This window comes from Cavia porcellus, unplaced genomic scaffold, assembly GCF_034190915.1.
Source record: "Cavia porcellus strain 051 isolate PalLab524CR breed Dunkin Hartley unplaced genomic scaffold, mCavPor4.1 scaffold_4, whole genome shotgun sequence".
Lineage (NCBI taxonomy): Eukaryota > Metazoa > Chordata > Mammalia > Rodentia > Caviidae > Cavia > Cavia porcellus.
In genome coordinates, this window is record NW_026947487.1 from 41,021,582 (window position 1) to 41,036,760 (window position 15,179).

The 15,179-nt window shown below is 37.9% G+C and overlaps 1 protein-coding gene across 3 annotated transcripts in view; it reads right to left on the bottom strand.

Moving 5' to 3' along the window:
- Positions 1-15,179, bottom strand: part of Abcc4 (ATP binding cassette subfamily C member 4 (PEL blood group)) — a 228,956-nt gene that overhangs the window by 98,929 nt on the left and 114,848 nt on the right. For all 3 annotated transcript variants that reach the window (XM_063246938.1, XM_003477614.5, XM_063246937.1), the window contains one exon: positions 13,211-13,357. In XM_063246938.1, the coding sequence (XP_063103008.1) occupies positions 13,211-13,357 (147 nt within the window). The remainder of the gene's footprint in view (positions 1-13,210; positions 13,358-15,179) is intronic.

A 15,179-nucleotide genomic window follows, 5' to 3' on the forward strand; every position in this document is an offset into this window, starting at 1 on the left:
AAATTATGCCTCACAGGTCAGAGGGATGACTATAATGCAGAAACACTTAAGCTAAAGGCAAAATAAATAAATAAAGAATTTCTTTGTCTTTTCCATCACCATAATTTGTGAGTAGAACAGGGCAAGTAACTAAAACCTAATCAGGTACCAAAGCCTACATTGATATTTTTTAAAAACCAGAGGAAACAGTTTTAAGTGGGACTCCATCTGGGTTGACAGATCTGTGTTGCTGGGCCATTGTTACCATGCCCAGGTCCATGCCATGTTGGTACTAAACTACCTCCACTGGGTAACGAGGTTTATATTGACTAGACCAAAACAAATCGCCCAAACTTCCATACTGCCCATGTTTCTTTACACCACGACCAGCTGTGGGATACCTACAAAGACAGAATCCATCTGGCTGTGATCCTTCCAACAACCTCTTAGTTTTGCCATTCTGACCACTGCGACCACTAAAATCTGTAATCATGTTATTCTCTCAAAGTCAAATGATCATCAGTCCTATTAAACAGTATTCCCGAAACAGTCTAAAGACTTCTAGATGAATTTATAATTATCTTAAAATAGATCTTTATGAGAATAATCAAAGACATCTGAGAATAGGTAATGTTTCCTCTGGTTGGATGTAATTTGAGGGCCAATATCTCTTTTTCCTCCTTTTTACACATACACGTACTAATAAAACATGCATGCTTTACATATTATATATAAAATATAAATATAGAAAACATAAACTGTGTGTGTGTGTGTGTGTGTGTGTGTGTGTGTGTGTGTGTGTGTGTAGTACCTACCAAGTGTTATATTTTGCATTCCCAGGAAGGATGTGAATGCCAAAGAGCTCACTGTGGTACTCACTACTCTGCAGTACCTCCTAAAATCTCAAACACTATAAATTTCAGAACCAATCTTTTCTTAAAACAAGATTATTCATAAAATTACACAAACTTTGTTTAGTAAGTCATGACAATATACTAACAGATACACTAGAAAGAGGAGAGTCATAAGAGGCTAAACTATCATCTACCTTTCAAAAACAGTAGCCTTTACTACAAAGATTTTTTTTCCTCTCCCATTGTGGCACTCAGTCTTTTCCAAATATAAAATCCTTGTGAAAACTAATAAAAGCAACAAAGCTCATGTAAAACCTGAGTAAACAGACTTTGGACCAGAGAAGACTACCGAAGTTGTAAATTTTTTCTACTCAATTTCACATTTGTAATTCACATTAGAATCTGTACTTCCAGACGTACACTCAGGTACACGTCCATTAGATCCACACTGGGCTGCCTGCTATATGAAATGGACTGTCTACCTCATGCAAATTTTCTGGACTTTTAGAAATGTTTCTGAATAATATGAGTAAACATAATTTAACCTTTACATGAAGAGATGAAGTGCTACTGTAGTGAAAAATATAATACACAGCATTGAAAATGACTGTGGAGAATTTAGAATACCCTACCTGGTTATCTTATGTAAAACTCTCAGCATGCAGGTGTATAAAGATGCTTAATAAATACTGAGTTATAATTGCACTCTGATAAATGATTTGCAGCAATCTCAATTACGGGTGTTGTGGTTCACTAAAACTGATGGAGGCAATAAAATAGTAAGAGGATGGGGAAAGGGGGCCAAGAAGAGTCAGAAACCAATGCGGGGCTACTCAGGAGCACAGCGGCTGCTGCAGGATTTTTACTGCTTTGTCATTACTGCAGATGAAAAGAGACAATGGCAGTGACAGAATCTGAATCTGTTTAGATTGTCAAGTAAATTACGATGTTGCTGTAAAATGACAAGACACGGGGAAATAGTCCAAATGTATTGTATTTCTGGATAATCCTCGAGTTGACAGTAAGACCATGAACGCCAAGAGACAAAGCCCGTCATACAACAGATATTTAAGACATTAAAGGAGAGGGGGAACCTAAAATCATACAAATTCCCTGATGTCTTTAAAACAGGTTATTTTTTGTTTTCCAAAGTGTCTATCAACAATTTCTAAGCAATTTCCACTGAATGATAAACTCATCGCATGACCAAATTGAATCCTAAGATTTCAGACTAGTTGGGACACTCTAACTTGCCTCACAGCAGGCAGTCAGTAAGCACGTCTCCACTTAGTTTTCTACATCCAGAAGTTTACACTGCGATGTGCCTCAAGGCTATAACCAATAGGTAATTTACAGCACTTAAACTGTTGGTTTATTAATGCTAATGGAGCAGTGCACATAGACCAGTTTTATTTGTTCTGTTTATTATTCCTTTAAACGCTTAAACCCATAACCTGTCATTTCCAAGAACCAACCAGAAATCTCAGTTTCTTCACAGGCTATTTCAGCCACAGTTTAAGTGAGAAGGAGTTTTGAAGACTCTGAATGTCCATCTGATAGAAATGCAGAAGGATTGCCCAGAATTAGCTGGAGTGAACAAACCACAGAATGTCTCTAAAAACATCCCATGAATAAAATTTGAAGGCTCAACAATCTAAAACTGCCTCAGGTCAACTTTAAATTTCACTTGTGAAATTTGTCATTTTTCACGCTTTCTGAAAAAGGTGAATACATGGAAGTTCTACATTTTGACCCGTTATAGCATTTTTTAAAAAATAATGTTTCTCCTACTCCTAGGAATTATATTCACTTCCCTGGCATCATTCCAACGCTGCATTTAAATAGAACATAATTTATAAAATTTCGAACTGTCTTTCCTTAATTATACAATAGACTTCTGTACTGAACTTCAGCCGTATCATTTTCAAACAAAAAATAAACCAGATGTTTGGTACTTACATGCAAAATTGAGCTCTCATTGTAAAACCAAATTAAATTTAAAATGAACTCTGGAGTGAAGCTTAGACCCACTGAAAATAAAAACAAAAACAAAACAAGCAAAGAAACAAAAAAACACACACTATTGATTTTGTTTTATGTCTTGTTAGTCTTGGTCATTTACCTATTTTTCCTGGCAGCCAGGAAGACAGAAACACCCTTTCTAAACTCTTATTTATCAAAATTAGCATATTCATTTAGAATTTGTTAACTCAAAAAAATTATTGTGTCCCTTAGAGTATCAATGTGTTATGTAGTGTGTGTGTATGTTTCAATTCTTGCACACCAAAAGGTTGGTACTATTATTACTATCCTTATCACACAGATAAGCTGAAAGCTATTTGAGGGGCCACACAGGCTGCTGGTTGAGGCTTCGATTTAGGCAGGCAGGCTGGTTCTAAAGTCATGCTCTTTACCACAGGGGATCATGGATCCCAAACCACATGGTTCAAAACCACAATTAGGAAATAAAGGAAAGGCATTCCATCTGCCAGTGTGTGAAGTCAAAGATCACCTTCTCTGTTGGTTAATTTTCAAACTTTAAATCCCACACTTTTTTTGTTTGTTTGTTTTTTGAGACAGGGTCTCAATCCCACAGTTCTTTAATTGAACGCAATAATTTAAAACATACTGGGGAGTGACAATCTAAAAAGAAGTCATACAAACACACACACACACACGCACGCATAAAACACATCAATGCCTCCTAACACAACTGCTTTAATCAAGAGACCATCTTTTTCATCTAACATCAAATCAAAACCCTAAATGAGAAGGAAGAAAAGTTGATCTACGTTAGAAAAAAATGCCCAATGTTTATACAAAAATTATGAGGACTTATTTTGCAGTATAAGATTTCAAAGTCTGAGCTCATCCAGAATGTTTAGCTATTTTGATAGAACGCAACCCAGTGAAAGACATATCCGAAAGCCAAGTCCATTGATCTTTAAACTGCTATGGCTTCAGGTGTGTGTAAAGAGGAGTGGTTAAAAAGTGTGGTAAAGGGAAACAAAGGGGGGCTTAGCTTCTTCCACTGAGTTTTTAAAGTTCTGTGATGTATGACTTAGATCTACTCACCTGGTCGCTGGCTTGACAATTCCTTAACAGCAGCTTATCTGATGGTGTGATAACTAGAGCAATGCCTGGATTAGACAGGTGTTCCCTTTTATTATGCTGGCTATTTCTGTCAACAACTATTTGTTCAATCTTTAAGTCAAGAAAGAAGTTTTCTAATAACACGATTTTCATCATTCTGAAATACATGTTAATCTCTCTTTCACTTAAAGACTATTTCAAGGCTAACTTTCAGAAGATGGCACCAATAAGAAACACTTCTGATTACAATATAATTCATTAAACCAGACTTGACTTTTTAATTTTTATGCTAATTGAGAAAATATAGAGAAGATTTATATTAGTATCAGATATAATTTTAAGATATCATACCACTTTATTCTCCAAATAGGGAATGAATTTATAGTTCCCTCAAAAGAAATAAATTTTGTGAGCCCAGGGCATTCTGACACCAATAGCAGAAAAATTTTTGAGAAAAAAATGTTTTAAACAATGACTACTTAGAAAAAAGCAACCATTTTCTTTGTACCTTAATTATTTAAATGTAATTTTTTAAAAAAACTGCATGATTCTATCTTAAAGCACCCTCGCTGATCCAGGTATACGGAATTATACATGTCAGAAAATACATTTAAAAACAAATCAACTTACACTGTGGTATCTTCACAAACATCTTCACATAAAACAAAAAGAACTGGGTACACTGGTGCTCACTTTCCACCTTCAAAAATCTCCAAACCAATTATACGCTTTAATCAAACAGAAGACAAAAGGAGACGAGTCTCTGAATCAAAAGAACTCTTCTAGAAACTTCCACTTAAGTTCAGAGAGAAATCATTAATTATTGATTTAAACATCCTGAAATCAGGGACTCAGGCTGCAAATCCACCAGGGCAGACACTAGTTTCTAAGGGTGTTTTCACAACAAGCTGCACCACGGAGTACTTCACCAACAGCCAGACCTGCGGGCAGGATTTTCCTATCATGATGAGCGTGATTGTGTTTAGAATAATGTCTGGCTAAAGATTTCTAAACACTAGAACAAGTCTAAAATAGACTTCCAGGTGTTCAAGAGGTTGAAACATTTGCCCATGTGACACAGTCTATTAAAATGCAAATGCAAAGAGAAATGAAAGTATTTCTAGAACAGAAAACTTGATTCGGTGATAGCTTTCCATATAATCACAGCATCTTAATAAACTTCTACTCAAAATGTACTTTGAAGCTTGTCAAGTCTTTTTTAGATATTAAAAAGTTTCCACTTAAATGAGGAATTTCTCAAAGATTAATCCTGGTTACCAAGAATGAGAAACTTCAAATCGATCAAGGATTTAACACGACTTCTACAGGAAACACTACTGCTTGTGGCTTCTCCCGTGTGGAGACTTCTGAAAGTCCAAGGTGCATGTAGGTCCTTGAAACAGCAACACTGTAGCTCGCCACCAGTTTTCCAAAATAAGCCAGAGCATCCAGACACTCCTCAAAGGGTCAGGAAATCATTGGAAGGCACAGTTAAAAATTGTGCGGACTATGCCGTGCACTTAGAGATTGTGATCTTAAATAAAGAAACACTTCCTCTGGCTTCCTAAACTCCTCACACACTCCCACTGGTGTGATTTCAGTTCAAAAACAATTCACCTTCAAGTACCAGAACTGTTTTGGGAAATTTTACAAAACTGATGCCAAAGAGAAGGTATGAAGGTATGAAGAAGGTATACACAGTTGGTCTACGTTTTAAGTGTGTGTATATGTATCTAGATCATCATTCTGCAGCCATCTTATTATACTTTTAACTGAATTTTTTCTACATGAAGTCACAGAAACACAGGTGAAGCACAGGGTTTGGAAACAATCCAGTCTCTGTATTTATCTTGCAAACACCTTTGAGAGCAGAAACTTTGTGCCCCAATCCTGGGATCACAGGAGACAACTAAAATAATCAAGATATGACTGGTGAGAGAAAAAGCCACTCTAAATAGGAACCCAAGGACAAGAGAAGTGATGTGAGCACTGGCTTACCAAACAGGTAGCTCACAGAAGCGCTGAAAGTATTCTTCAATGCATGTTGAAACCCTAGGAAATTTATTAGGTATTTGACAGTCTCATTTCCTTGATTGATAAACAACACAGGTTAACTTGGAATCCTGTATAGCCTAGCTCCATGAATCATGACTTCTAAAAAACCAACATATATTGTTTTTTCAAATCATCACGTAAATGAAACAAAGTCTCCTGTAAATAATCTATTACAAATTGTACTTCTGCAAAAATTATAGGGAAGAACCCAAATTAATATAAGCACCAACTGTAAGACAAACAGACCCTAATTTTATTTCAATACTGTGAAGTTCCATTGTTCTTCCATGGGTGTCACTTGGAGAGATGCAAATGTGAGACCTTTCTGTGTTCTAAATGCCCAACAGGTATTTACTCAACAGCTACCATGTGGCCAACCCTGAGTTCTAAGATTTAGCAATAACCCAGTAGATAAATTCCAATGTACCAGAAACACAAGGCCAGTCAAACACAGGGTCCCACATATGATTATATAGTTTTAAGGTAACTATAATTTGATACATACTATCAAAATTTTGATCAAAAATTTTTAACTTTCTATGAAATAAAATGTCACGGGCTCAATGTTATAAATACTCAAATTTTTTATCTAGTTTCTTCTCAGTAAAATAAACCAATTTTCACCATAAAGGGGGAAAAAAGATGAAATAATTGAACACAGAAACTCTGGTTATAAATGAAAATCAATGCTTTCTCCATGGCGTTATACAAGAGCTTCAAAATTAAGTCTTTGAATCGAAGCACTTAACTTTACAGCAAACCAGAATGGAATTCAACCTAGCTAGTCTCCACTGACTTCCACTTGGTATCTGAAAATTATGTGTTACTCCTGGTAAGCTCAGTAATACACATCAATATTTACTCATGTTGAAGCTGGCCCAAAAATACGAATTCATTGGTTCTTTCAATGGTTACACAAAACCAAAGAATTACATCCTGAAAATGCTTTGATACATTCCTGACAGACACAAGGAACTACAATGTGGAACTAACTACTGGAGAGGAAATCTTTTAACATAACACTGAATTACTATCAATCACACATCCAGGTAATCCCAAGTGCTGAAAGTACTAACACCAGACACCAGGATGCCAGAGGCTGCCTAGCTCATATCACATCAATGAAAACTTAAATAGCATCATAGCCACAGATATCAGAAGTGGAGAATTTAATTCTGACAAAATAGGAAGTGTGAAGGTTAAAAAAAAAATTCAGGCAGTAAATACATAATTACCTACCTTAAACTATAACCACAATTTTGTTAAGTACTATAAAAATTTTGATTAAAAAAACTAAACCATGTGAAATAAAACATCACAGTTTCAATGCTATAAACATTTAGGGGTTTCCCTAGTTTCTTCATGGCAAATAATGTCTGTAATAAAGAGGCGGAGATAAGATATAAATACATATACCAATTAATAGACACACGATTGGAAAACAATGAAGCAAAACATTATCCTTATGACTTCTTAAAATATTACATGATTATCACTATAAGCTAGGTACTAGCTTCCCAAACCCTATCTTTTCAACATTTTATTGAACAACCATGCACACAATGCTTCCTCTGTTACTAAGTTCCCAGTATTTCCATTATGATTTATTATGGACACACACCAAAAAAACCATAAAGAGTAATAAGAACATTCTAATAGATTCAAAACTAAAGCGGTGCAGTATTGACCAGCTGCAGACAAGTGCTACAATAACTGCATTTACAGAGATTACTGACAACACTCACAATCAAATATATGTAACTCTTTCACTATTTAAACTCACAACAAAAGCTTTTATCATATTATTAGCAGTAAATAGAGCAACTCCCATAAAATATCACTTAATATCGCCCCTGATAAGAGTTTAAGTACATATCACCATTGTTATATGAAAAAACATTATTTTTAATATGTGACAACTAGACAGGATTTAATTACCACACCTACTTCAAACCATTAGCTGCTTCATTCAAAGCTGAAAAAATAATATTTATGTGGCTATTGAGAATCATTATGATTGATGCAATCTTTTGTGTGATTTCCTTTAGAGTCACTTGCATTTGTTATTATTACCAGGGAAAAATGAAAGGGGAAATCTGTGTTTTTGTTTTGCAACAAAGCCTTTCAGATGATGACTAACTTCACTCTGAATAGAAAAAGACTCTTAAACTAACTAATGTACATATAAATATGTTCTTTACAATTCTGTACAAGCAAGGAAAGGGGAAGAAAAAGCCTGTAGGATGCATGCCAGAATTAAAAACAACCTAGGCAGGATGAGTACATGAAAGCTGTCAGGACAGTTATTCTTATTCTCAATTTCTTTCAGCTCATCTGTTCTCAAGGAAGAAAACTCATAGTTTCTTTTAGCCATATCCACAGCAGATTTCACTTGAAAGGAAACACAGCAAGTGATCTGGCATGAATGGGCATATGACCAATTTTCCAGCAACACTACTGAATATTTATGTCAGTGACGAATGATGACACTGGTGAGATATTTTAACATGAAGCCTTGCCTTGTAAATCGTCTGAATGACGCTGCGTCAAAACAACACCTACCATAAATCAGAGGTTTTAAGACCAGTATTTCTTGTTCAAACATGCTACCTGCTCAGCACAAGCACTTGTGTGAACAGGCATAGATTAATGTGTGCTAAGCAGAGCCATTTTACCTCCGAACTTATAGAGCTATAATTTAACAGGCCTATTATTGTCAAGGTAATTTTGACAGTGCTGAAATATTACACTTGTTAAAATATGCATTTAGCACTCCAGTGGTCATTTGAACTGAATAAACAGATAGGCAATCCTGCAATTAGAGTTCTTCTCTATTGATGACTTTTCTTTTCTGGCAAGGCAGCTGTATGTTGACAACTGATTTTGTAAGTAGTATAGCAATAGAGTCTTTCTGATAACACAAAAACCTTAGCGTGTGACTTTCAATTCGCTTTTCCCTTATTTGTGAGATATTTAGCAACTTGCAGTGAATTCAGGAGTCCCTTTCCAGGAGACAGAAAGGGAACAATAGTCCACCCTCCTCTCCCAGCCCCTCTAAGATGCACATCCTGATTCGGGATATTTTACATTCGGAAGTCATCTTCAGAGCCTAATTTCCCACTCAGTTGGGCTGGGAATTGGCATTAGGGCAACTCTGGATTTCTGATTAAGGAGACTATGAGAATGTCTGCCTCAAAAATCCATACCTCCGGGACTACAAGTACCTTCTAGGAAAAAAATTAAAATACAGCAGAAGTCAGTGGGGTTTTTTTCTTTTCTTAGGGTCTTAGTTCTCACTGAAGCCATAAAAAGATGATAAAATTTGTACTTTTTTACCCTGTGGAATGCTTAAGTAAGCATGCCCACTTCTACCCCCCTTTTTCTAGGATCTTAAGTTCGCACCTAAATCAAGCCATAAAGAAAAGATGACAACACAAATTTGTACTTTTTTACCCCGCAGAATGCACAAATGAGCATATGTACACATCACAGAAAAACTGATGGTACAGATGAAAAAATAGGCGATAACCCAACATTAACTCTGTACTTCCCAAGAGAATAACAAATACCTCTACTGACACCAGTGGCTCAGTTTCTCAAAGCCAAGTTTTAAAAAATTAAAAGCAAATAAATATTTATCTGGAATGCACTAAAATCAGTTCAGTTGGCCACATTTTATATCACCATCATCAGGCAAGAGAAGGCAGGACAATTAGCCGCTTGTCTGGTCTCCAAATGAAGTGGGGTGGGCTGAGAAACTTGAAGGAATAAAAGGTTTCTGCTGACTCTCATGGCTTGGACGAAAACTTAAGAAACTGTGATTCTCTTTCTCCCTAAACTCACAAAGGAAACAGGACGAGGTCATAGAAGCAGCCAAAATCTTTTAGGAATTTAAATGCATCCAGCCAAGGAGTCCTCTCTGTCTCAGAATCTAGATATCCTTGTATGAAATGCAAGGCTTTCCTGGACAACATTTTAATATTTATTCATGCAGTTTAATGTTTCAAAACATAAAGGCTGCTTTTAAAAGTCTCTATCAATACATATTAAGGTACAAAGACCCATGCTAGAAAAATGGGATTTTCGAGAAAGGCTTAATATCAAACCTAGGTTTTCCCAGGCATGCACTGACTCTGTCCATGCATTCTGCAGAGCCTGCTGCCTCCTTGTGCCGAATTCAAAAGTAGCAAGGATCTGGCTCGCACAATGCAAACCTGATTTCCATTTAAAAGAGAAATCAGCTCTTAAATGCTAAATGACTTACAGTTGACCCATTAATTCAGATCTGATTGAACTGCAACAGGGCCAAGCGTGAAGGTAAATTTTGCTGAGAAGGGGCAGATGCAGTTAATGGTATTGGATAATGTGTGAAATGCACTATTTGACTGAGGTCATAATCGAACTGTGGAAGAAGTATAGACACCACTAAAGTGAGATTCCATAACAGTAATAGACACACATAAACCATCACCAAAATATACTGCATCTGGGTGTAGTGGCACACGCCAGTGATCCCAGGATTTGGGAGGCTGAAGCAAGAGGATCACAGCAAGTTTAGGACCAGTCTGGCCTACACAGTAACTTTACAGCCAGACTGCACTACATAGCAAGACCCTGTATCTCAAAAATCAACCAAATGAACAAAATACACTATATCTTCCACTGATTAGCAACAGGAAAGAGAGTCTAGGAAGAAGTATGAGGCAGTCCAGCACGATGGGCTGGAGCACTCATGGATGGTAGAAAAGATATTCCTACATCCCAGTCCAAGTGGGACCTGGAGAAGGGGACAGAAAGGCACTCTGACCAGGTCTTGGTTCCAAGCTGGGGACCCTGTGGGGGGACAAACCAAGTGGAGCTCGACCTGGAGCTTAGCTTTGCTACCACTCCCCACCCCGCATCTGGCTTCCTGGACACTACACCAGCCAAGCATTCTTCCTCTTCTCTAGAATCTGGGAGATGTCGGGGGGCTGCTCATAGGAAACTCTTTCTGACCCCTTGGGAGCTTGCTCTGAACGCAGTACTAAGAAAAAAGCAACTGTGTTTCTTGTCTCCCTACACTGCTCAGAGAACATGCACTGGAACTCAGGAGGAAGTCAGGGTGGAAAGAGGTTGACCTCTACATGTGTAACACACGCACTGACCAGGACTGAAAGACAGGGTGTGCTCCTTGCTATCCCAGGGGTGAGTTTTTTAATATATATTTAGAACCATGACGATACATAGATTAATAATATGAACTACTGATATAATTTGTAGCTTTGGTATGTCCTTCATCATTGATATAAGTGCAAATAGAAAGAAAAAAATCTAAAAAACAACTTTCATTTATTTTAAATCTACCACTAAAAAAGTAAGTAATTCACAACTTCTAAACATACTGGGCAAACAAGGCCTACCTGGAATATTCACCTGGGCACTAAAGATACAATCAACACAGCAGAGGGTGGCAAGTTGAATGCCCATGCACTGCTGTATTAGTAACCTCTCAGACTGAGCAGGCCCCAAAGTCCTGCACAGTAAACAAATCAGCATGAGTAAAGCCTTGCATCTTGACCAGGAAGTGCTTGGTTAGCCCTAGTCCGCTGCGTTCGGCTCATGGTAACAGAATGCAGGCTCAGATAGGTTTCACACTTTATGTCTGCAGTTTTCCAATTAATCGGCAAAGTGGAACAGCTGTAGAGCCCTAACAGTACACATGTCCTTCTATCACTCTTTAACCACAGCTGCAGTCAGATCGTGTTATTTGTGCAGCCCTTGCAGTTTGTAATTCCTCACACTTCACACGGCACCCAGACTAGATATGTGTTGGGTAAATCTACTCAAGATGCTTTCAGTCTTATTTAATCCTCACAGCCACCATGTAAAACAGGAAGAGTGGGAGTCACTCCCACCCCACAGGTCAGGATGGTGAACTTTAGAGACTGCGTCACTGTGGCTAACATTAGCTGGGCAAGGACCTTAGAGCTAGGCGCTGCTTCAAGCAGTGAACACATTAGCCTTGGTTTTCACAGCATTTCAATCAGGTGGATAAGAATGACACTCGCATTTCATAGATAAGAACAGACTGAGGCAGAGGGAAATTAAGTATTAACACACGAGTGTTAATATAACCACAACCAGCTATTACTTTTACCAGGGCTAAGACTGAACCCGGAAAGCTGGCTCCAGGGTCCGTACTTTAACCACAACACCCCACTTTGGGATTTGCTGCCTCATGGCAGCTATGTGCTTTGGCCTTGGTCACACAGCTAACCACTGGCCAAGCTGCAGGTATTCCTGTGCTTCCTGCAGGCCACTGCCCTGCCCGATAGGTTCTTTCAATGACCATCTGTATAAACAAAGCCACTCTGGGCCTTACCACAAGTCCACCCAATGACCAGGGTAGGACATGAGTAATGACTTGAGTTCTCTTCTCAGAATCCCAAGGCAAAGAGGCCACCATCAGAAGCCAAGATGTGTCAAGGGGTACAGGGCAGAGACTTATACCACTTGGAGGGTGGTATATGGAGAAGGTGAACTCTCCCTGGAGACATGAGCTACTGAGGCTCACCATGTGGGGACCCTAGAGCCTCTGGTATGTACCCAAAGCCCTCTTGGAGACCACAAAGCTAATGGATGGTCATAGGTTATGGTAACAAATCAAAGAGAAAAAAGGAAGTTTTAAAATACACAGAATTTAAAGCTTTACTGAAGGATGTGTCCACATTTTATTAATTTTAGGTTTTAGCTAACTCTTCCATTACCATTTCAGGTAAACCTATTCAAAAGCTCAGGGACTGCAAAAATGGATGGGCTTCCAAAGGAAAGAACACATATCCTGTCATATGTTCAGAGAGCACAGCTTCTTAGGAGACCTTTCTAGAAAAGGTCTTGGCTAACGCAGTGTAAGCACAGTCAGTATTTTAGCAACTGATCGACTGCATCTAAGCACATTTGCATGGAGGCAGAATGCTTCATATACTGTGCAACAAATGTATTTCTGAATCATTCTGCAAAGTGAACATCCATTTATTGCTCCATACACATACACACCAAAATGCAGGCTCAAAGTTCCCCAGTATTTAGATTTCCTCTGGTAGGAGAAAAATATCAGTGAAGCTTTTCATAGAAAATGAATGAACACACACAGCAATTTTCTCCCGGCGACACCTCCTTTTTCAAAGACTGCAGTGTCACCAGATCTCTATGTGTTAACAAAATGCTGAGAAATGTAGCATCTGACTTACCTATTGGATTTCTATCGAAGAACAATACTGGAGCTTTCAGGATTGACTCGAACATTTTGTTGTGCAAAGTTTGGGAAGAATTAACAAGGACATAGAACACCAACAGCGATCTTGCTATGCCAAAAAGGATAGTAGCTACAGTCAAACCTAAAAAAAAGGAACACCAGTCAGATACACAGGATCCTCGCATTTCCGTGTATGCTAAAGCAAGTCAAGCAACATATAAATACAAAAGTATGCTGTGTGTAAGGATACACTGACAAAATAATTAAAACAGTTCATTTTTCTCTTACAGAATGAAAACTACATGGGAGAAAAATGGGGTGTAAACCACAATTTCATCTTAAGCCTTCCTAATTTATTTACACGTTCTCCTAAAGACCTAGAAGATAACCATTAATAAGCAGTTAGTCTTCCCCTTCTCCATATTCTAAATCTCATTATTTACAATATGTCCCACCACCTAACATCCTAGTACCAACATCTGACAGTAACAGGGGATAGGAGAAATGATTTACCTTTTCCTTGTAGAAAATGCCCAAGGAGCTTTAAAGAATTTGAAAATATCACATTAAATTGCACATGGAAAAGCTCTTAAATTGTTGAATTGCAAGAAAACATGTTATATTTAATATAAGATAACCTCAATAAACTGATCTCCCACTGATTTAAAGAAACACAAAGCATTTTTAACAAATTATACATTTTATTAAGACATACGTGATTTAATATGCACACGAAATCAAACTCACCCTCTCTGTCTTGTGCACTCATGTGTACATGCACCTTGTGTGTGTGTCTATGTGTGTGTGTGGTGGTGGTAGGTATCAAACTCAGGGCTTCTGGAATGCCAGGCAAGGACGGGAGCAATCTGCCCATCCCTGCTTTCCTAATACCTTCTAATTCGCAGTGCTGCATAGAATGGGGATAATTTCAGGAATAAATCTTTCCTCTTGTAACAACACAGCACTATTATTTAACCTCTGAAAGCTGCTCAAATTCAGAAACTCCATTAACAGGCATTTTCCTTAGCCCGCCGCCCTAGTTGAATATACAATGGAACCCTGTTCCTTTCTCCTTTAGGTTTCAGTTCATCTGCCAATCTGGATAGTAAGTAGCTAACGGATTTGGATTTCTTAGCAAGAAATCAACAAAATGCCAAATTTCAGTGAGTGGGTTCTTACAAAGCTACTCACTCTACCTCTGAAGAAAGCTTCTATGAGTGTTTCCGGTGAATATATTTAAAATTTTAGATGAGGATTTCCTTTAAAAAGTGTGTAATGCTACATACATTCCAAGCACTCCTGTGCAAACAGAATGCAGTGTTAATATTAGTCTGGCAAGCCAAATGTTAAAGTTAATCACACAGTTGGGGATGCGATAACATTGTGATCGCCAGGTAAGAAAGAGAAGTCGTAATTCCCAGACACTGGATTTCTCCCTGCTTAGCTTCCCTCTTAAGTAATTAGTGAAGCCCGAGAGATGAGCAGTGTGGAGAAGGGAGCTTTGCATACCTGGGAGGGAATAATGCTTTTATTTTGGGGTCCTTGCTGCCAGAGGATTTCATCCAAGTTCAATAAAAGCCAGGGTTTATTCAGACAGAATTGGAACAATCCGAACCGCAGGGTGGGGATCCGTTTCTAATCCCCTTGCCCAGCCATATAATGATATAAGATTTAGCTAAAGCAACCTATTAGAATAGACAATGGCCACATATTTCCAGTGGCTGATTTTCTGAATGCTCAATCCTAGTTTAACTTTCAAAATCCAGTACAGAGCAAATTAAGAGTCTTCCATTCAGCCTCTTTCTTCTAGTAGATTTTAAAAATAATTATTCTAATTAATTCACAGAATAAATGCAACTCAGTCTCCTAATCGGTTAAGACATTACTCAATTACTCCTGGAAGCCCCGGTTACTCACACTGGCTCATTGTAAGCATCTCAGGCTCTCATATAATAGACCAAATG